This window comes from Rhinolophus ferrumequinum, chromosome 11, assembly GCF_004115265.2.
Source record: "Rhinolophus ferrumequinum isolate MPI-CBG mRhiFer1 chromosome 11, mRhiFer1_v1.p, whole genome shotgun sequence".
NCBI classification, from domain to species: Eukaryota; Metazoa; Chordata; class Mammalia; order Chiroptera; family Rhinolophidae; genus Rhinolophus; species Rhinolophus ferrumequinum.
The window spans coordinates 84866950-84887564 of record NC_046294.1 but is presented as its reverse complement, the minus strand read 5'-3'; the positions used below and the strand labels follow the sequence as shown (position 1 = coordinate 84887564).

Genomic DNA, 20615 nt, shown 5'->3' with positions numbered 1-20615 from the left:
TAACAGACATTTATGTTCTCACAGTTCTGAAGGCTGGAAATCTGAGATCAGGGTGCCAGCATGGTTGGGTTCTGGTGAGAACCCTCTTCCTGGCTTGCAGAAGGCTGTCTTCTAGATTCATCCTCACAGGGCCCTTCTTCAGTGTCTGCATGTAGAGAGAGCAAGCTCTGGTGTCTCTTCCTAGGGTATTAATCCCATCATAGGGGCCTCATCATCATGAACCCATCTAAACCTAATTACCTCCCAAATACCCCACTCCGAATATGATCACATTAGGAGTTAGCGCTTCAACACATGAATTTGGGGGTGGGATGGGGAACAAAAACATTCAGTTCATAAAGTGATTAGACCACTTTCCTGTGGGTACTCATAAAACCCAGTAGCATGGCAAGTGTTGCTCCAAATATTTTCTTTTTCTTAATACTTTGTCTTTATTGCTCTTTATACGTGGGTACTCAACTAATTAGCATTTTGAAAAGCAAAATGTTACTAGTTCTTACTGATTACCTCTGATATATTCTCCAAAACATGAATCTTCCTTTCATGCTTATTTTTCATATATGTTTATTTATATTTCTCAACTGTGTTAGTGAAGACAAACAATATAGAGTCTCTCTCCCTCACTCGTTCAAGTTTTCTCAGTGGGGAAAAAAAAAAAGAACTGGGCTCTTGGTGCTTCTGGCAATTTTATTCTAACACAAGTAGCACCCAGATTGTAATTCTGATAAGTATTTCAGTTCTTTCTTGAAAAATTAAATTCACAAAACAATTGATTATCAGTTATAAATGGCAAAAACACCATCTGGTTTTCAAAAATGGTTAAATTCATGTAGCAAGGGGAAAAAAATGTTGGAACTTGTAGTTGGCGAGGAGTTCTAGTCCACGAAGCAGAAAATGACAAGCTTTACTATGAGAAAGCCAGAGTAGTCATAACTTGCATTTAGCGGCTGTGGGAATTTGATACGTTCTTCACATGTTCCATATGTTAGGCACTTGGCGAGATCTTTAGTGTGAAAGAGCTGGGGGTGGGAGAGGAGTGTGGCTAGTGGGTAGGGTAGCAACAGCTTAGTCCTAAATGTTCAGCTCTGGTTCTTTCAATGTAGACCCAGAGCTAAAGATGTCCCATGACCGGGGAATTTGAATGTGCAAGTTCCTTAAACTTATGGCACAGGTGGCATTTTTTGGTGGAAATTTCTAAAGCTATTTGCATTCCTCTGGTGAGTAAGTCATACAGCATTAGCATTTCCTACGGAAATGTCCCATGTTGTCCTTTGCCAACTGGAAATTTGAGTAGGTGTTCATTTGATGTGCCAAGAGAATGAAGGGAGATGAAAACACACCACATTTTCCAATGTCCCCATACTGTGCTCCTAGTGTGGGAGGACTGGGGCCTGACTAGATTCTCTTGGAGATTCAGCTTCACAAGGAAGGCTTTTCTTTAGGAGTATAATGCAATCCTGTTATTTTAAAAAATGTTGCTGAGCTGCTGGCATATTTTCACCTTATGTTAAAAATGCAGCTATCCTATGGTTATTACTCATGAATTGTAATGTGAAATGTATTCATTCATTTAACAAATATTTATTGAGGCACACTATAACATAGTGGTTAATTGCATAAGCTCTGTCTGCACCTTAGAAACTTTGACCTTGGGGCAATGACTTAATCTTTCTATGTTTAAGAAATATAAAATGGGAGATAACAGTATGCACCATAGGAATTGTTCCAAGGATTAGATGAGATTAGGCATGCAAGATACTTAATGAGTACTCAATAAATGCAAAAATAGTAACAATAATAGCAAATATTACTATTATTATGTGCTAGGCTCTGTGCTAGGGTGCTAGTGTTCTTGATATGTAGAACCATACTTTACCTTTTACACATCATTTTCAGAATTTATATGGCCTCAAATTGTTCATCCTGATTTTGTTGGGACTCTGTTTTGCCTTTGATCTGATTCAGGTAGCTTTACTTCCAGAGGTGATAAGAAGAGGTAGGGTTTTGCAGACTGGACATTATCCTGGTGACTATGTGGTCATGGTGTCCTGCCTCATGTAGTGGTGTTTGCCTGCTGGAGCTTTCCCCACTTCTGGAGGACTGCCTGCAGTTCATGCATGAGGCCTGTAATTACAGAGCAGAATATCCAGGGCTGTGAAAACAGGCCAGTCTGGAAATGAGTTTATACATAATGGATATAAGAGGCTGTTTTTAAGTGTAACTCATTTGGTAGGTTGGCATATCTTGACTTCCTTTTTGATATGTAACTTTATTTATTTATTTATTTATCTATTATTTTTTTTTTAGCAAGATGAGGATAGAAGCCCAGCCAAATCATTTGGTACAGCTCCTTTAGACTATAGCTCAGATTTAGCAATTTACATTCCGTAATCTCTTGGTCATTTAGCCACAGATAATTTGTCATGGTTTGTTTTAGCTGTTGTGATATTGATATTTATTATGCAAATTGTATTTCCTACATCTTATTGTTCTGCATTCTATGAATACTTAAATTATTGTAAACCTTTACACTTAATGTGGCTCGTCCTTCAATTTGATGCTTGAGCAACAGAGGGTCAGAGCGCACACGATATTCTAGAGGGGAAGAAAATAAGTAATTAAAAAGCAGACAAACAAGAGAGCCGGCTGCCTGGTTCAAAAGAAAGCAAAGGCAATTTCGGGGGGCGGGAGGGGGAGAGCGAGTCGGGAGAAGCGAGTCTCTTCGGCAAGGAGAGCCTCTCCCAGAAATACGGGAAGCTCAGAGCACCTGTTGGTCCCCGAAGCCTTAGGAGGGACTAGGGGTATAGAGGAGGTGTGGGTGGGTTTGAGCCCTGAAGGGAGGAAGACGGCAGACCCTATCTTCACCTCGTCCCCTCGCCCCATTTTCCCCCACCCTCCCCGCCTCCATACTCCACCCCGAAGCCTTGATAGATTATTTTTTGTTGAGTGTGTGTATTCTTAAATATTTAATATTACCTATGGTCGCATATATTACACACACACACACATATATTAAAGCCAGGAAGGAAACCTTCAGCAAGCTGGGCGGCCTGAGCCAACCCCCCCCAGAGCTACCTTTCCTGAGAATCTACCACAACGACAGACTCGAAAATCCCAGAGCCGGACTCGGGCTTCTTTCTCCCAACTATGCCCGAGTCTACCGCTAGGTTAGCTACGCCGGACGTGCTAAGCACGCATGCACTTCTCCCAGATTGTTTTGTCAATCCGGGGACCTGCGCTCTCCCTCTACAGTCCCGAACAGCCCCCGTTTCCCAAAGATCTATTCCTTCGGCGCAAGGTGAGTGATGGAAGATTGCAACTTGTGATTTTCAGGCCAGATGCACTCGGTGTATCGGGCAGGGGAACCTCCAAGGGAGATTCTCCAGTAGTCGGTCTGAGACAGCGATTGCTATAAACATTCCTAATAAAGGTGTACGGGAAGCTAGACCTGCCCCACTGGAGCCCGAGCCCCCACGCGCCGGGAGCCTGGACGAGCACTTCTTCCTAGATCCCGGAGAAGCGCAAATGAATTTTAACATACACATATTTGCATACGCCCCTCCCCTTAGCCCCGCCCCTAGGTGGCGCGGGCGCGCCGCCGAACGCCAGCGCCAGGGGGCGGGGTGGGGGAGGGGGGCGAGTCCTCGGAGAGCCGGGTTGGGCTGGCGGCGCTGTGATTGGTCTGTCAGGACTCCGCCTCCAGCGCATGTCATTAGCATCTCATTAGTTGTCCGCACGGGCTCCGGAGGACGCCACCGCCGCCAGTCTGAGGCAGGTGCCCGACATGGCGAGTGCAGTGTTGCCGAGCGGGTCCCAGTGTGCGGCGGCGGCGGCGGTGGCGGCGGCGGCGGCGCCTCCCGGGCTCCGACTCCGGCTTCTGCTGTTGCTCCTCTCCACCGCGGCACTGATCCCCACAGGTAGGTGTGGGCACCAGCTGGCTAGCCCCCTAAATCTCCTAAGGCACCCCAGCAGCCGTAGCCATGGAGGGGGGAAACGTTTCCATGACAACCTTCCCCCACTTCCTAAATCCGAAGCGGAGGGAGTGTCGAGAGGAAACTCAGGGCTGAGATGGAAGGAGCTGAGGGGATCGGTAATTCCCTTCTTTGCCCAGCTGTATGTGAATTAGTAGGGATAGCTGCACCCCACACCTTTCTCCCCGGCTTGGCGCGGAGTGGAATGAGAATGGGGGGCCCAAGGGCTAGAGAATATGGAGGAAGGGGGTCAATCGAAGGCACCCTCGGAACCGTCCAGACCCTCCCAAACTCGCTGTTGTCCCCGTAACTTGCAGGTCCTCGCGTCTCCCAGGGCTGCTACCACCTCTCCAGCGGGCCCCCCAATTCTCCATCCCCGAAGCCTCCCCATGGCTGACTAGCAGCCGCCTACAGCGTGATTCCTCACTGGTCCACAGGACATCCCTAGACTTGTCTGATGGCTCCTGCTCTCCCTGCGCTCAGCCTTTCTCTCCTGTCCCCCGAACTGCGCGCCCCTAGTGCTCCCTCCCGTCGGACCGCGGCCCCTCCGCCTGGCTGCAGGTCTCCTTGGCCCGGCTCCAGGCAGGGAAAGTTCCCTGGGCCCGGCCCCTCGGGGAGAGGTTGCTGTCGCTGCCTCTGCGGGAAGGAGCCGGGAGCCGGCAGCCTGCAGCCTGCCTACCCCACGGCGTCCTCCGCCGCTAGTGGGGACACCGGATTTCCAGGCTGCCGGTCCTTTCGGCAGCCCGGGGGTAGTGGAGGGAGCGTTCGCGGCCTCTGCGGCCAGGCGGACACCCTGCGGGCCTCCGGGCGCCCTCTGTGTGCCGCGCTGTCTTGGGAATTTGGCCAGGGGCGGCTCTGCACGCCCGGCGCCTTCCCCGAAGACACTGAGCACTGGGCAGGAACACGCTGTGTCGCTGCCGGTGTTCCGGGCGCGTTGGCGCGGTCGGGAAAGAAGAGGGCAGTGTTTGCTTTTGCTAACAAAAGGGAGCCGGAGCTCTTCCCCAGCGGAGAGGCCGGCGGTGCTGCACCCTGCGTGGGGTTCCCGCCACCTCCGAGCTCAGCAGCAGCGCGGTGTCCCCACGCCCCTGGGCCCCTGCAGCGGGCGCGGGGCGGGAAGCCGAGAACGAGAGGCACGGGGCCACGGGGGAGGGGAGAGGTGCAGGAGGGAATGCAGCAAGGCTCGGCGCCTGCAAAGCCCCTCCTTGCAGCTCCGGAGCAGCAGGACCCGCGAGCAACAAGTGGCGGAGGACAGCGAGAGCTCAGCCCCCACCTGCAGAGCCCCCGGCCCGGGCGGGCGCAGGGCTGGGGCCACCGTGCCGCTCCCGGGCGCCCCTCAGCTTGGGCTGTGCCTTTTGTTTACACGCTAGAGGACACACAGTTACGTAAACACCGCAGGAGACACGCTGTAGGAAATGGGGATGTCTTGGGGGGGATGCTAGCTTGGGATTTGGGGAATGCTGGGTTGATTGTTTCCCCCCAAAACAGACTGGCAAAGGAGCTTGGCTTGGGGAACATATTGAAGACGTATAGGGGTGGGGATCTGGCAGCAGCTTCAGTTCCAGAGCTGAGGATTTTTTCTTCCATGCCACGGTCTATCTCCGGATGTTGTTTATGTGTTTTTCCTCTGTGAATTCTTAATTTATGAGTTACGAGATAATTGGGTTCAACCGATGCCGATGTGGTTACAACTTCATTTCGGGTTATGTTTCTGACTGGATGGGTTCAATAAAATGTTCCTGAAAGAGATCCCTCGTGCTACTGCATTGTAAAAAGCGCCAGTGTCAGTTAAACGTGAGCGTGAGTAAAGGCTCGGTAACTGGCGCATAATAGAGGCAACAATAGACTTGTATTGGCTGCAAAAAAAAAAAAAAAAAACAAACCAGGAGAGCGAGAGGAGGGGAGCACTGATCGGGAATATTGCCTTTCGACTAAAAATGGGAGCCGTGCAATGCCTTTTGGCAGCAGAGTAGGATTAGGTTATACCTCCTCTTTCAACCCTGTTCATTGAAGACACCTGATAGTAGCAACAGTACTACGGTATATTTGTAACTATCGCACAGTAAGAAGTTGCCTTCCCAGCGAGGGATATATGCTGACTTAGAAAGGAGCTGTCTGGAACTCAACCGTGCATGTCAAAGCTACAAGAAAATTCTGTTGCCAGTTACCATGGAAGCAGCTTCTTGCTCTTGTGTACATCCCTGTTTGTACGCTGGTTATCAGATTGTGTTCAAATTAGGAAGTAATTGGGTTTGATTTGTAGTGAGGGGATGAGATGATTTTCTTTAAATATTTTTTTTCTCTTAATGCATTGTGTGTGTGTGTGTGTGTGTGTGATCAGTTTGAGAAGGGGTCTTGGTCTAGCCCCAGGTCCTAGACCACCAGGTGAGCACTGGAGGACTTTCCTTCCTTAGCCCTCTTAGTTTAAGCTTTCTCAGAGACCTCCAGTTCCCACTCCCGGGGTTGGAGAAACCTGTCGGAGCTGCCTTCTAACTTCATTAGGCTTGTTTCATTTACATGCTTGCTGGGATAGTGATCTAGGGCCATTGACCAGTAGGTTCTGGTTCTGTCTTCCCCTGTAACTGAATCCATCCATCCCCTAGAGAAAAATCTCTCAGCCCTCCTGTGGTGTTTGGATGAAATGGATGTTAATGAAATGCAGCTAAGATGGGGTTTTCTAAGCTCACTCCCGTGTAAATCATGCCTGTTACGTGTTAGGTGCATGCATGATGTTTCTGATCCCGAGTCTGCCAGTGGTGGGTCACCTTCCGCTTACCTTTTTCAGCATCACAGAGAATGGCTGATGGGTGGGGGTTTGTGGTGGTGCTGGAAAGCTCGGGGGCTGAGTTTTGCTTGTCTTGGCCTGTTGGGGCTTGAGTACCAGGGGATAGGGACTTTACAAAAGTACCTCCCTGCTATTGTTGCCTTTACTTGCAATCAAATTGAATAACCGCAGGAGGGACTTGCACATGTCTGTGATAGCTTTGATAAAATATCCCTCATTAATGCCACTTTATATTTACAGTGTGTCACTGGAGACGCACAAGGCTTCATTTAGTGACTTGTGTGACGAGACAAGCTTGCATTATTTGCCTGGGACATTTTGGAGGAACAAGAGACCCATTGAGTAATCTTTTGAAATGAACAAATACGGCAAAAGAGGGGAATAAAAGAGGAGGCAGTTCTCTGGAACAAAGAGCTTTATTCATATGGATGTTGTACATGCTTTATCCAGTTTTCCCTAATAGCCCTCCTGGTAAAGGGGAGTAGGACCTGGGAGAAGCCAGTAAGCAGGACACTTTTGCTTCCTCTCTCACTTCCTGACTTCATATTCTTACCCCAGTTGGTCCTCAACTCCCTGACTGCTCATCTCCTTCCACTCCCTCTAAAACTCCAGAAGGTAACAGGTTCCTGGGTATAAAAGGGATGTTTTGAAGTCCTTTCTCCTAGCTCTGAATTTCAACAGATGAAAATTCTAGCTACCTGTCGAGATTGATGGTCATTAGAGGATATATTGGTTGAAGGAAAAGAGATGTCATTTTTCTATGATGTGTCAAGAAGTGGTTGATAGTGAATGTCAGATTGGTAAGATGTCTTGTAATTATAAATATTAGCGTGGCTATTTATTTTCAAAGAAATGCTGTAAAAACTAAAATCCAAAGTTTTCATTGTTGTTAATGATGCTTTTGGAGTTTTTAGTGTCTTTTGCACACTTGGTACATTTTGGCCCCATGCGTAAGTAAAATATTATTTCTTGGCCTATATTGCTAATGATTTTTAGGCGTTCAAAAATTGATAATATTGCTGTGAATATAAACTGTCTCATTCTGTGGGTTTCTGTATGTGACATTTTAATGCCTAATCAGCCACTTAGAATTTACATTTCAAAAATGGTTTTGTGTGTGTGTGTGTGTGTGTGTGTGTGTATTTAACAAAAGGCCCATTTTTATGTGGCTGAATCTCTTAAATTGGGCCACACTAATCGATGCTATGATTTGAATGGAAATTTACCAGCATATGAAGAAAATTTAAAAGAAATAAATCTAAAGGACTCAAATGCTATATCTCCTTCTTGGGAAGAATTGTAGTGACCGTTATGCTGGGCATTTTAAACTGAAAATCCAGCACAGAAAGGAGAAATCACACAGCGACATCTGTTGCAGAATTGAAAATTTGCTACTTTGAATTGGAAGCAATTAGTCCCATATAAGCACCTAATGGTATCAGTTACTGTGTGTGTAAGTATATGCATGTGTGTACTCTTACAAATATGTATGTATATGCACACAGAGACACACAATGCAATGTTCATGTTCCCATTTAAAAAGTATTTAAAAGAAAATGTACCATTTTAGCACCCAAGCTCTTTTTCTTAATATACCTGTTGAGGAATTAGAAATTCTTATGATCATGGAATTTTTGAAAGGGGAAAGATATTAGAAATTATTTGGTGAAACCCCCATTATTTTGCAGTGAGGCAGCTGAAGCCAGAGAAGAAAGGACCTTACTTACCTGAACTGAAGCTAAGGTAGCTGTGCATCCTAAATGGGGAGCAGGTCCAGGACGCTTGATGTCCAGCCAGTGAACCTTCTGTCCCACCTCCCAGCAGGGATGCCCCGTGAGGGATGTGGATCATGGGTAGACAATATCTTGGCTAGAAATAGTTTGTATTCTGAAGGCAGCAAGATTAATTGTTGTTCTAGGTAATAAACCCATGGATCAGAGGAGTGACCTCTTGGAAAAAAAGGACCTGTTCTTGGTAAGGTTGTCTTTGGTGTTGACAAATGATTCTGAAACCTCTGGACTTTATTTGGCAGCCACAACATGAATATCGTCCAAAGCACCTTCATAGGTGAGAGCTCTGGATTTGTGTTGCTGTAATAAGCCAAGTGCATGAAAACTACGTTTCAGAAGCCTCAGCTTTAGATTGTTAAGCTTTTGACTTGCTCTTTGAAGGACCAATATTAACAGTAGAACTCTTTCCACATAATTAAGGAAAAAAAAGGAAGGGTCCTGAAGTCAAGAACAAGAACACATCTTGATTTTCTTACCAGGTCCTCATCCCCTTCATTAAGCACAGAAAAAGCTGAGTATAATTTGTTTCTTTTTAAAGAAAAAAAATATTTTATTTTTGCAAGATGACTATTATTTTACATTGATTATATTTTCTTTATTTTTTATTATGAAAATTTCAAATATATACAAAAGCAGAAAGAATGCCTTAATTGACCCTGTGTATAAATCACTCAGTTCAGTAATTATCCACCCATGATCAGTGCATCCTCTGTACATTTCCACCCCTTCCCAGGTTATTTCAGACAAATCCTGGACATCCTACCATTTCTTCTGTAATTTACTTTAGAACGAATCTCTGTAAGATACAGTACCCCCCCCACCCCCGGCCCCCGTACATCTTCTCAACTGGTATACAGAATTTTTGCCCCTAGCCTTGCTTTACTGAGGAAGTGAAAGAGTGAAAGCTTGTTACAATGGGTAAAAAGCAGAGGCAGAAACCAGAGAAGCCAGAGCGTGATTAGTGCCTGCACTGAGAAGACCTTTTCGTGTGGTTTGGTTTATTTTGAGCAGGGTTTTGTTTGGACTGGATAAGATGAGTTTTATTGTTGTGTAAATATGGTTGTGTAAATATGCAGTAATTGTAGCTAATCCTTCAACTGTGGCGTGCTATGGAAAGCACCCATGATGCGATTGACCATTTCCAGTTCTGCTAACGAATACGCTCCATCTGAGGACTTCTGTAGGAGAGGCAATTTTAGTTTGATGGCGGTGAGATAGATACCTCATATATATATATTTATCTCTAAATGCCTCCATGGTATATAAATGCTTTTGCATTTTTTGAATATAGGACTTAAAAGAAAAAATGCCTTTCCCCATTTTTAACTGGCTTGGTGCTAATTTCAGCCTATATTCTGTAACTGAAATGATCACAAAATGCCTTCTGCGCTGTGGGAAACCCATACAACAAGTTGTAAGTAGTTGGGCCTTATTTTTGTAGAATAGGGTCACAGGATAGGGAGAGAAAAGGTTGCTATTTTTACATCTCGATATTTGCTCCACTGATTTAAAATATGAATTTATAATTTTAGCTAGAAATGTTGAAATGCTTCAGTGTTAATTTCTGAACTTCTTTGTTTTTATTGGAAAATAGGTTGGTTCCATTTTCCAAGGTCCTGAAATGTGAGGTCATGTGTGTGTGTGTGTGTGTGTGTGTGTGTGTGTGTGTATGTGTGTTAAAAGGTTCTTTCTCAAATATATTTAATGTGGACTATAAATCTGAAGCATTTGGTTTTTTGGTTTCCAGCCAAACAAGCAATTACACATGAGATGATTTTGAGGGATCTGAGCAGCCCTGGCCAGGTAAAAACCCGCTTCCTGCGCCCCTCTTCTGAGCTGGCCACAGAACAGGAAAAGCACAAAGGAATGCCTACATTCACCGTTTGGGGAGCGCCACCAAAATCGAATAAACAGCCTTTGTTTGGAAACCATCAATGAAGCAAGGAACCCACTGGAATGTTTGTAATTACAAGTGGCACCTCCTTGTTTAAATTTCAGAAGCCACAGTTTCTTTTTCAGAGATTTAAATTGAAGGCTCTAGCCAACAGCTGCTGTTGTGGTTAATGGGCAGTTTCTCTTTGAAGATCTTCCAGTGCTGGTTTTCAAAAGCTTTAGTGCAGTTGGCCTTGAGCTAGGGTTTGAAGAAAAGGAGATGGAGGTATTTGTATACATGCACAGCAAAAGTGATGTGTGGCCGTTGTTATTACTCACAAGAGAAACTTGTCCGGAAGGTTGAGAGGAAGCAGGCACTAAGAAAATCTGTTATGACTGACAGGTATCTTGAATCTCTCAAGAGTTGTGGGGTGGGGGACATTTTTTCTTTTGGTAGGTGTTTTACTGGAATATAGTCATTTGACCCAACATTTTGATCTAGATATTTCAGAAATGTTAAATAGGCTTGAAATGAAAGAGCTGTGATAGATATTGAAATGCTACTCAGTGTTTGAAGTTGATATTCCAGTGACATGGACTTTTAAAAATGCCTAGAATCAGTATCTTGCTCTTGGCAGTGTTCCTTGATAAGGTAGTCACTCTGATTCCTCTTCAGCCATCCAACACTGGTCTGCAGTGGCAAGTTGGAATTAAGTTATGAGGTCCCTGAGGGGGCAGGGAGGAATCTGCCTAAACACAAAGGGTTCACCTGCCCCACATCTCCCCTTGTCGGTACCATAACTCCACTTGGCCTAGGTTAACCTAAAAGTTAACATGTCAAATGAACCTTTCGTCTTTTCTGTCATAGGTGTCAACTTTTCTCAAAATCAACATTATTGTATATGACACCATTGTCATCCTGGTCTCTAAGGCCCCTAAATTTGGAGTCTTTTTTCCCCTTCTTAGCTTTCACTCTTGGACTGAAATAAAATGGGCTGATTGTTTCTCTGGCATTCTCTGGAAGCCTCATCGTCCTCCCTCTCCAAACCATGTTTTACTAGCAGAAGCTGCCTAGCCAATTTCGTTGACCCAAGCCTCTCCCAGTCAGAATATATTTCTACCTACCACAAGTCTAATTCTTTTCTAGAGAGGATCACGACCCGTCCCTTTCAGAAAAAACCTAATCTCAAATTCTTGCTTCTTGCATGAGATTCAAAATCCACACTGTTTTGTCTTTACGTTGTTCTTTCCTCAGTCGCTCTCTCACTCCCTCTCTAATTGCCCTCATTTCTTATTTTCAGCCAAATCCTGATGGGACTGGAAGACTGATGATTCTCCATTGAAACAGAGGAAGAAAGTGGTTCCACTGATCAGGCTTCAGCTGGTTGCCTTTGCATAAAACTGCTCTCTTATCTGGTTTTCTCTTAACTGTCTTGGTTTATAGGTATAGGACAGCTGATTCTCCTTGCCTACCTTGAGAATAAACATCTTCCCTTCGCGTCTTTCAGTTTAATTAACACATGCTTATCTAAAATATACCTCAACATCTACATTTCTTTTTCTGCTTTGCAGGTGTATACAGGAGTTTGTTTCTTTACAGTAAGACAAAGTGTGTGGCCATTGTTTTCATGAAAATGTAAAACTTTGGAATGCTGAAAGTGTATTGCACTTATTTGGTGGTCCATGTTTAAATAAGGGCAAATTACAGGCTGGCAAAGTAAGACTTTCAGACAAAAAGGTAAGCCCTTTAGGAGTAGGAAGACTTCAGAAGGTCAGAGTTAGAGGGACTCATCTGGAGCAGCTGACTTGCCATAAGTGAGATCAGCCCTGGGGAAGATGATCCAAAATATACCACTTTAGAAGAGTGTTCATTGCTCATGTTTTGTATGTCTAGTTACTAACAGGTACCTATCTGGGGAGCCAGAAGGGAAGTGTGCTAAAACCCAGGCCTTTATTAGCAAGTGTTTTCAAATAGTTTGGACTTTGGGAGCAGTGCTTCCTAACTAAACACGTCTTCGCCAGCATCATGGCTGATCGCATTTTAGTTGATAACGTTGTGGGTGAATTGTCACTAGCTTAAGAAAAAAATGAAACCTTTGTTTCTCAGTCTAACTGCTGAATTTGTTATCTTAAGGATCTTTTTAAAGCCTTTATCCGGTAATAATATCTGCTGCAGTTCTTCCCTTATCCTTGTCTGGCATCCTTCCTCTGCAGAGTTCAGTTTTTGATAGTAGAAGGTTATGTAGTACGATAATTCAGTGAAAGGAAAACTTGATTATCATGAAGTATTTTGGGACATTCTTGGAGAAAAGGTTGTGTGTCAAAATGCGGTATGTATTTGGCTCTTTGCTGAATGTGCCTGTGGTTTAAGCCAAGCCACCCAGACTTTACAACGAGTCATCCACTTGATTCTCTCTTCTGCATAGGAAAGGAACATTGTTTCATTTCTCTTGCAGAAACCTTACTTAAACAATGAAAACTTCAAATATAGGGAGAGAAAAACCCAAGTTAATTTAGTACTAAATTACTGCTCAAATGGTTTTATCTCTTAAAAGGTTCAAGTAGAGATTAGCTTAAGTGACACTGAACTTCATTTTTTCTTGTGCATATCTTGTGAGCACATATCACTGTGAAGAGTCCTGTTTCTTTTAGTTTGGTTAGTAATCACATGAATGTTAGTTGCTGTTTCTTTCCTTTTTCTGATGCAAATCTCTCTATCTCTGGGCGAGGTTGGCCAGCAGAATACCCAGTTTAGGTTACAGAATGGTAAAACCTAGTGCTTTACTCATGAGTTAGAAACAGCAAAAACAACCTACTTTACAGTGTCATATATGGCTTTTATGAAAACAGATGCTACTTGGTAATAGGCGTTATGTTTCTGGCTACTACTACTACTGATTCCCTCACATGTTTGGGAACACTGAAAAATACTATGCTGAAAGGATTATGCAAGATGAACTTAACTGTCTCTAAGGTGAAACTGAAGAACAACCTGGAGTTCAATGTTTTTTGGAAGTAAATGGAACCATCCAGTACCCTGGAGAAACTGACAGTGATTATAATCTCAAATTTATGGGCCTTTTTACATAGGGAGGACTATTATTTTACCTAACCTCCTATATTTTATATACCACATTTAAATAAAGAACTTGTATTTCTGTAGCTAACCCATAAGGCACTTGGTAGAAAAAATGAGGATTTGAAAATGATTTTTAAATTTAGTATCTGCTTTTATATCAGGCACTGTGTTAGGTGCATTCATAGTTGGGTTGATTGATCCCTGTCTTCCAGAAGATTAGAGTCTACTGGGGGTGCCAAAAAAATATACACAAGTGGACACATTGGTCAGTATTGCTCAAGCAGTAGTTTGCCATTATCAGAAGTGTCTGGATGCTGATGGTAACCATGTTGAGCACCTCTTGTAATTGCAGAAGTCAAACGTGACTTGTATTCATCTTTTGTTATCGGTGTGTATTGTGTATTACAATTTTAATATAGTTTTCCATTCTTAAAATGTGTATACATGTTTTTGGCACCCTCTGCATTTTCTTTTTCAGCTTTTATTTTGAAAAATTTGAAAACCCCAGGATAGTCGAAAGAAAAACACAATGAATGCTTGTATATTTCTTCCCTAATTACAACTTAACATTTTGCCCATTTGCTTTATCTCTAGCTGTCTCCATAAAGTTTACATAAATAAGTTTTGTCTGAACCATGTGAAAACAAGTTGCAGGCATAGTGAGTGACACTTCACCCTTGAATACTTCAGCTCTTAACTCCTGAGAATAAGGGCATTTACTTTACACAACCTCAGTACCATTATTACATTTAAGAAATTTAACATTGATTCAGTAATATCTAATATCTAATCCATATTGAAATTTCCATAGTTGTCCCATTAATATTCTTTATGTTTCTTTGTCCTCCTTGATCTAGAATCCATCAACTTACACATTGGATTTGGTTTTCATGTCTCTTTCTCTCTTAAGCTAGACCTGTTCCCCTGCTCCCCATCTTTTCTTTTAAGGTGTTTTTTTTTAAAGGAGGAGGATTGTCTGTAATGGTGTTGACATTTTGATGAGTTCAGACCTGCTGTTTTACAGAATGTCCCACAGTTCTACAGATTGTTTGATTGTTTCCTCATAGTTTGATTTGGATTACAATCCTAGGCAAGAACACTGTATACCTGATGTTGCTACCTTCTTATAGCATCACATTAAAAGGGACGTAATACCAGTTTGTTTTATTATTGGTGATGGTAAGTTTGATCCCTAGATTAACAATATAAGTTTAGTTACTTATTTTACATGGATTTACAGGTTTCTCTATTTACGTTCCTTTGTAATTAATACGTAATTTGTGGGATATTTTGAGACTGAAGATCCTGTTCTCTAACAACACATTCACCCAGTATTTTTAGCAGCATTGATAAACTTTGTCTGAATCAAATACTATGTTGGTGGTTAGAAAATTGTGATTTTTCTAATTCTGTTATTCCCCTGCATTGGGTGGTGGCATTCTTGCATAAAAAAGAGCTTGTCTTTCCTTCTCCTCTCCTTTTCCTTTTTTTTAAATCACAATGGACTGCTAGATTAAAAAAAATTTCAGTGTGCTGTATTTCATTACCGTCAAATTTCACCAATGGGAACCCCAAATTTCACCAATGGGAACCCCTTTAGTCTGTATCCTTTTGATGTATCTCTATTAATTTTTGAGTACTTTCTTATTTTATGTCACAAGAAGTTGTCTAAGCTCACCTAATATTTTTCCTGCCCCAGCCCTGCAATCAGCTATTTCTAGAAGATGTCCTTGTTCCTTTTTAGTGGGGGCGTGCTATTAGATACCAAAGAGGTGTGCTCATTGCTACTGATTTGTCGTTTCAGGAGACAGAACTAGGATGGATATATATATATATAGATATATATATATAGATATAATTTAACATTTATTACAAATAAATTTATTTTTATATAAATTTATATATTTTTATTTACATTTATTCATTTAAATCATGAGTTCATATTGATGCCTTCAGTCTAATACCGCAAGGTTCTTTTTCTCCTTCTCTCATTCCTTATTTGTTTCTTTATTCCCCCATGGTGAGAACCTGGTTTCCCAGCCACACAAATGTCTTATAATTAATACAGAATAGTATGGAATTACTCCATCTAGACCACTGTAGACAACAAATCTACCACACAAAGCTCAAGGTTTTTTGCCTTTTTTTGGCCTATTTATTATTGTTTTTAAATTATTTATTTTTTCCAATTACAGTTGACATTCAATATTATTTTATATTAATTAGTTTCAGGTGTACAACATAGTGGTTAGACATTTACATAATTTATGCAGTGATCCCCCTATTAGTCTAGTACCCACCTGGACCTATACAGAAGGTGCCCCAAAAATGTATACACATTTTAAAAAAGGAAAATTGTATTAAAATTGTAATACTCAATATATACCGATAACAAAAGATGAATATGAGTCATGTTTGACTTCTGCAATTACAAGAGGTGCTCAAAGTGATTACCATCAGTGTCCAGACACTTCTGATTATGGCGAACTACTGCTTGAGCAACGTTGACCAGTGTCCTGTTGTATACATTTTTTTGGCACCCCCCCCCCCATTTCTTCCAGATTGTCCAATTTGTTGGTATATACCGTATTTTGCTGTGTATAATGCACACCCATGTATTGGCCCAAACATTCAGGGAAAATAATCTTGTTTTAATTTTTTAATTCACATTTTTATTTGTTTACATTTAGGTACTTTTTTTTGTATTATAAAGGAATTTTAGCATTGATTTTTTTTTTTTAGCATATTATTGTACAAGAACTTTTTATGTAACAATTACAAAACACAAGAACACAGATACAAGGTGCAAGAAATTTTGTGTATTGGTAACAAATTTATGATATTAACTCATCGTAGAAGGCCAAAAACTTTGTTGTTGCAAGTTCGTCGTAAGTTCAACAAAACCGATTATTTTGCATACAGATATCGTTATTGATTTCTAGAGTTAACTCATGAGCATAAGTAAAAGTAAAATAATTAAAAACATTTATATAGATACGGAATTAGAACTATGTACCCATGTATAATGTGCATCCTTATTTTTCCCTCACAAATTTGGGCAAAAAAGTACACATTATACATGGCAAAATACGGTAATTGTTCATAATATTTCTTATAAACTTTTGTGTTTTTGTGGTGTCAGTTGTCACTTCTTTCACTTCTGATTTTATTTATTTGGGTCCTCTCTTTTTTTCTTGATGAATCTGGTTAAAGATTTATCAATTTTGTTTATCTTTTCAAAGAACCAGCTCTTGGTTTCATTGATCTTTTGTAGTTTTTTAGACTCTATTTTGTTTATTTCTGCTCTGTTCTTTAATAGTTCCTTCCTTCACTCACTTTGGGCTTTGTTTGTTGTTATTTTTCTAGATTCTTTAAGTATAAGGTTAGATTGTTGAGATTTTTTCTTGTTTCTTGGGGTAAGCCTGTATTGCTATGAATTTTCCTCTTAGTGCTGTTTTTGCTGTATCCCATAGATTTTTGTTCGTTGTGTTTTCATTTTCATTTGTCTCAATGTATCTTTTCATTTCTTCCTTTGTCTCATTATTAATCCATTCACTGTTCAATAGCTTGTTGTTTAGCCTCCATGTATTTGTGTGTTTTTTAGTTTTTTCCTTGTAATTGATTTCTAGTTTCATGCCATTGAAATGTGGTCAGAGAAGATGCTTGATATGAATTTAATTTTCTTAAATTTATTGAGACTTTTTGGTGGCCTAGCATGTGGTCTATCTTGGACAGTGTTTCATGTGCATTTGAAAAGAATGTATGTTCTGATGCTTTGGGGGTGAAATGCTCTAAAAATATCAGTTAAATCCATTTGGTCTAGTGTGTCATTTAAGGCCTCTGTTTCCTCATTGATTTTCTGTCTGGAAGATCTGTCCATTGGTGTCAGTGGGGTGTTGAAGTCCCCTACTATGATGGTATTAGTGTTCATCTCTCCCTTTATTTTAGTCAATATTTGCTTTACATATTTAGGTGCTCCTATGTTAGATGCATAGATGTTTAATGGGGTATATCCTCTTGTTGAATTGCTCCTTTTATCATTATGTAATGTCTCTATTTGTCTCCAGTTGTAGCCTTTATTTTAAAGTCTATTTTGTCTGGTATAAGTAGTGCTATCCCAGCTGTTTTTCTTCATTTCCATTCACATGAAATATTTTTTTCCTTCCCTTTACTTTCAGGCTGTGTGTGTCTTTTGATCTGAAGTGGGTCTCTTGTATATGTCATATGTGTGTGTCTTGTTTTTTAATCTGTTCAGCTTCAGCTACCCTATGTCTTTTTTTTTTTTTTTTTTGGGGAATATTTGGGAATAGTGTGTTTCTCCAGGGCCCATCAGCTCCAAGTCGTCCTTCAATCTAGTTGTGAAGGGCGCAGCTCAGCTACAAGTCCTGTCGCCGTTTTCAGTCTTTAGTTGCAGGGGGCGCAGCCCACTATCCCATGAGGGAATTGAACCAGCAACCTTGTTGTTGAGAGCTTGTGCTCTAACCAGCTGAGTGATCCAGCCACCCCTCTGCCAGCTCAGTGGCAGCTCGTCTTCAATCTCGTTGTGGAGAGCGCAGCTCACTGGCCCATATGGTAATTGAACTGGCAACCCTGTTGTTCAGAGCTCGCGCTCTAACCAACCGAGCCATCCAGCCACCCGACCCTATGTCTTTTGATTGGAGCATTTCATCCATTTATATTTAAAGTGATTATTGCTAGATACATAGTTATTTTCATTTTATTATTCATATTTATGGTCTGTTTTTTTTTTTCCTTCTTTTTCAAGAAGTCCCTTTAATATTTTTTGTAAAACTGGTTTGGTGGTGATTAATTTCTTTAGCATTTTCTTGTCTGGAAAGTTCTTTATTCCTCCAATTTTAAATGATAGACTTGCTGGGTGGAATAGTCTTGGTTGTAGGTCCTTGCTTGTCATCTATTTGAATACTTTGTGCCAATCACTTCTGGCCTGCAAAGTTTCTGTTGAGAAATCATCTGACAGTTTATGGGAGCTCCCTTGTAAGTAACTAGTTGCCTTTTTCTTGCTGATTTTAGGATTCTCTCTTTGTCTTAACCTTTGCGATTTTAATTATGATGTGTTTTGGTTTGGGCCTGTTTGAGTTCATCTTGTTTGGGACTCTCTGCACTTCCTGGACTTGTATGTCTATTTCCTTTCTCAGGTTAGGAAAATTTTCGGTCACTATTTCTTCAAATAGTTCCTCAATCCCTTGCTTTTTCTCATCTACTTCTGGTACCCCTATGATGTGAATGTTGTTACGCTTGATGTTGTCTTAGCAGTCTCTTAAAATATCCTCATTTTTTAACATTCTTTTTCCTTTTTGGTCTTTCGATTGGGTGGTTTCTGCCACCTTGTCTTCCAAATCACTGATTCAATCCTTGATTCATCTAGTCTACTAGTGATTCCTTTTAGTGTATTCTTCATTTCATTTATGACTGTTTCTTCTTTTAAAAAATTCTGACCCTTTTTATGCTTACAATCGTTTTGTTGAAGTTTTCACTAAGTTCATGTATTCTTTCACTAAGTTAATTGAGCATTTTCATAACCAGTGTTTTGAACTCTCTATCTGATTGGTTGCTTGCCTTCATTTCGTTTAGTTCTTTTTCTGGAGTTTTCTCCTATTCTTTCATTTGGGATATATTTCTTTGATTCCTCATTTTGCCTGCCTCTCTATGTTTGTCTCTATGTATGAGGTAGATCTGGCTGGGTGGCCTTATGTAGTAGGTGCTCCGTGGGGCCCAGTGGCGGCCTCCCTGATTTTTCTAGGTTTTCCAGGAGTGTCCCTTATGTGGGTTGATTGCTATTAGTACGTCAGTGGGTAGGATTGACCCTAGGCTGACTGGCTGTGGCATTTGGCCATTTCCACAGCATATGGGCTGTTGTATGGGGGAGCTTACCCGGTGGAGTGAAATTCGCCCCAGCATGCTCTGGGGCCTGCTGAGATCACTCTTTGGGTATGCCACTTTTGGGGCTATTTGGGTGGTGCTCTGCTGAAGTCGACTTTCATGTCTGTTGGTTCTTGTTCTTCTTGGGAGCTGCTCTGGCACAGGTACAGGTTAGCCACTGCCTGTGACTGGCCAAGGACTATATGGTAGGAACTACAAAGTAATCCACGGTTGGTCACTTCCTGTGCTGGAACTGGAGGAGTGTGGGAGAGGCAATGATGCGAACTGAGGATTCCTGCCACCAGTACCAGGCGTTGGGTAGCTTTACAAAAAGCCAGGACATCCTGAGACCTGTTGTCACCTCCAGGCTTTCCTAAGGCTCATCTGCTGATAGAGCCTTGTGTGGTTTGTTAGTTGGGTAAAGCAAGGTATCAGGGAGTTACCGAGGTGGGATGAGTGGGTTCACTAGGTTAATGTAGATTTTGCTCTGTTTGCTGAATTTGGAGCTACTCAGCAAAAGTCTCAGCGCACACTAAGGCCAGCTGCTGCCTGCTTAGGGGCCACTAACCCCGGGGAGTTGTCCAAAAAAGAGTGCAACGTGTGTCGGCCTGGCTGCTGACTGCAAAGTGCCTCTGGCTTTGCGTGTTGGGTGGTGTGGGGTCCCAGGGAATCATCAGGGTGTGGTGAGCAGAGCTCACCAGGCTAATGCAGATTCAGGTTTAGCTGTGTGAGGGGGGGCTCAACAGAGAAAGATGGAGCCCGACTCTGACTACACAGAAGGTTCTACACTGGGAAAATGACTGCTTTCCCTCCAGTCCTCACTGTGAATCCGTACAACTCAGTCTTTCCCCGTATCTCTCTGACATCTCCAGAGTCACTGTCCCTCTGCTGGAGCCCAGGCCAAGTGCCTGTGAGTGAGTATGTGTGTGGGCCCTTTAAGAGGACATTTGGGTTTTTTTGCAGCCTTCTGTTTCACCCAGGTCAGAATCCCCATTGTTTTTCCCAGCCATATGTTGTGAGGGCTCCTCTTCCCGGCACTGGAACTTTAGGCTGGGGAAACCAGTGTGGGTCTTGGGTCCCTTGCTCCTCCAGGTTGGACCTCTGCGGCCTATATATCCCTCCCGATTCTGAACTATCACATGCAAGTGCAGGGCTGGCCCGTTATGTATCTCAATCCCTCCACCATTCTCCATGTGGCTTCTTATTTATATACTTGTTACAGGATTACTGTTCAACTAGAG

At 42.2% G+C, this 20615-nt stretch overlaps 1 protein-coding gene across 6 annotated transcripts in view; it reads left to right on the top strand.

Annotated features, from left to right (window-relative positions):
- Positions 1-3655: 3655 nt before the first annotated feature.
- The window catches only part of CADM1 (cell adhesion molecule 1), a 330897-nt gene continuing 313937 nt past the window's right edge, over positions 3656-20615 (top strand). For 5 of the 6 annotated variants that reach the window (XM_033119599.1, XM_033119597.1, XM_033119598.1 and 2 more), the window contains exon 1: positions 3750-3917. In XM_033119599.1, coding sequence (XP_032975490.1) covers positions 3785-3917 — 133 coding nt within the window. In that variant the 5' untranslated portion in view covers positions 3750-3784. Of the gene's footprint in view, positions 3918-20615 lie in introns of all 6 variants that reach the window. The other variant, XM_033119600.1, reaches the window with a different exon arrangement.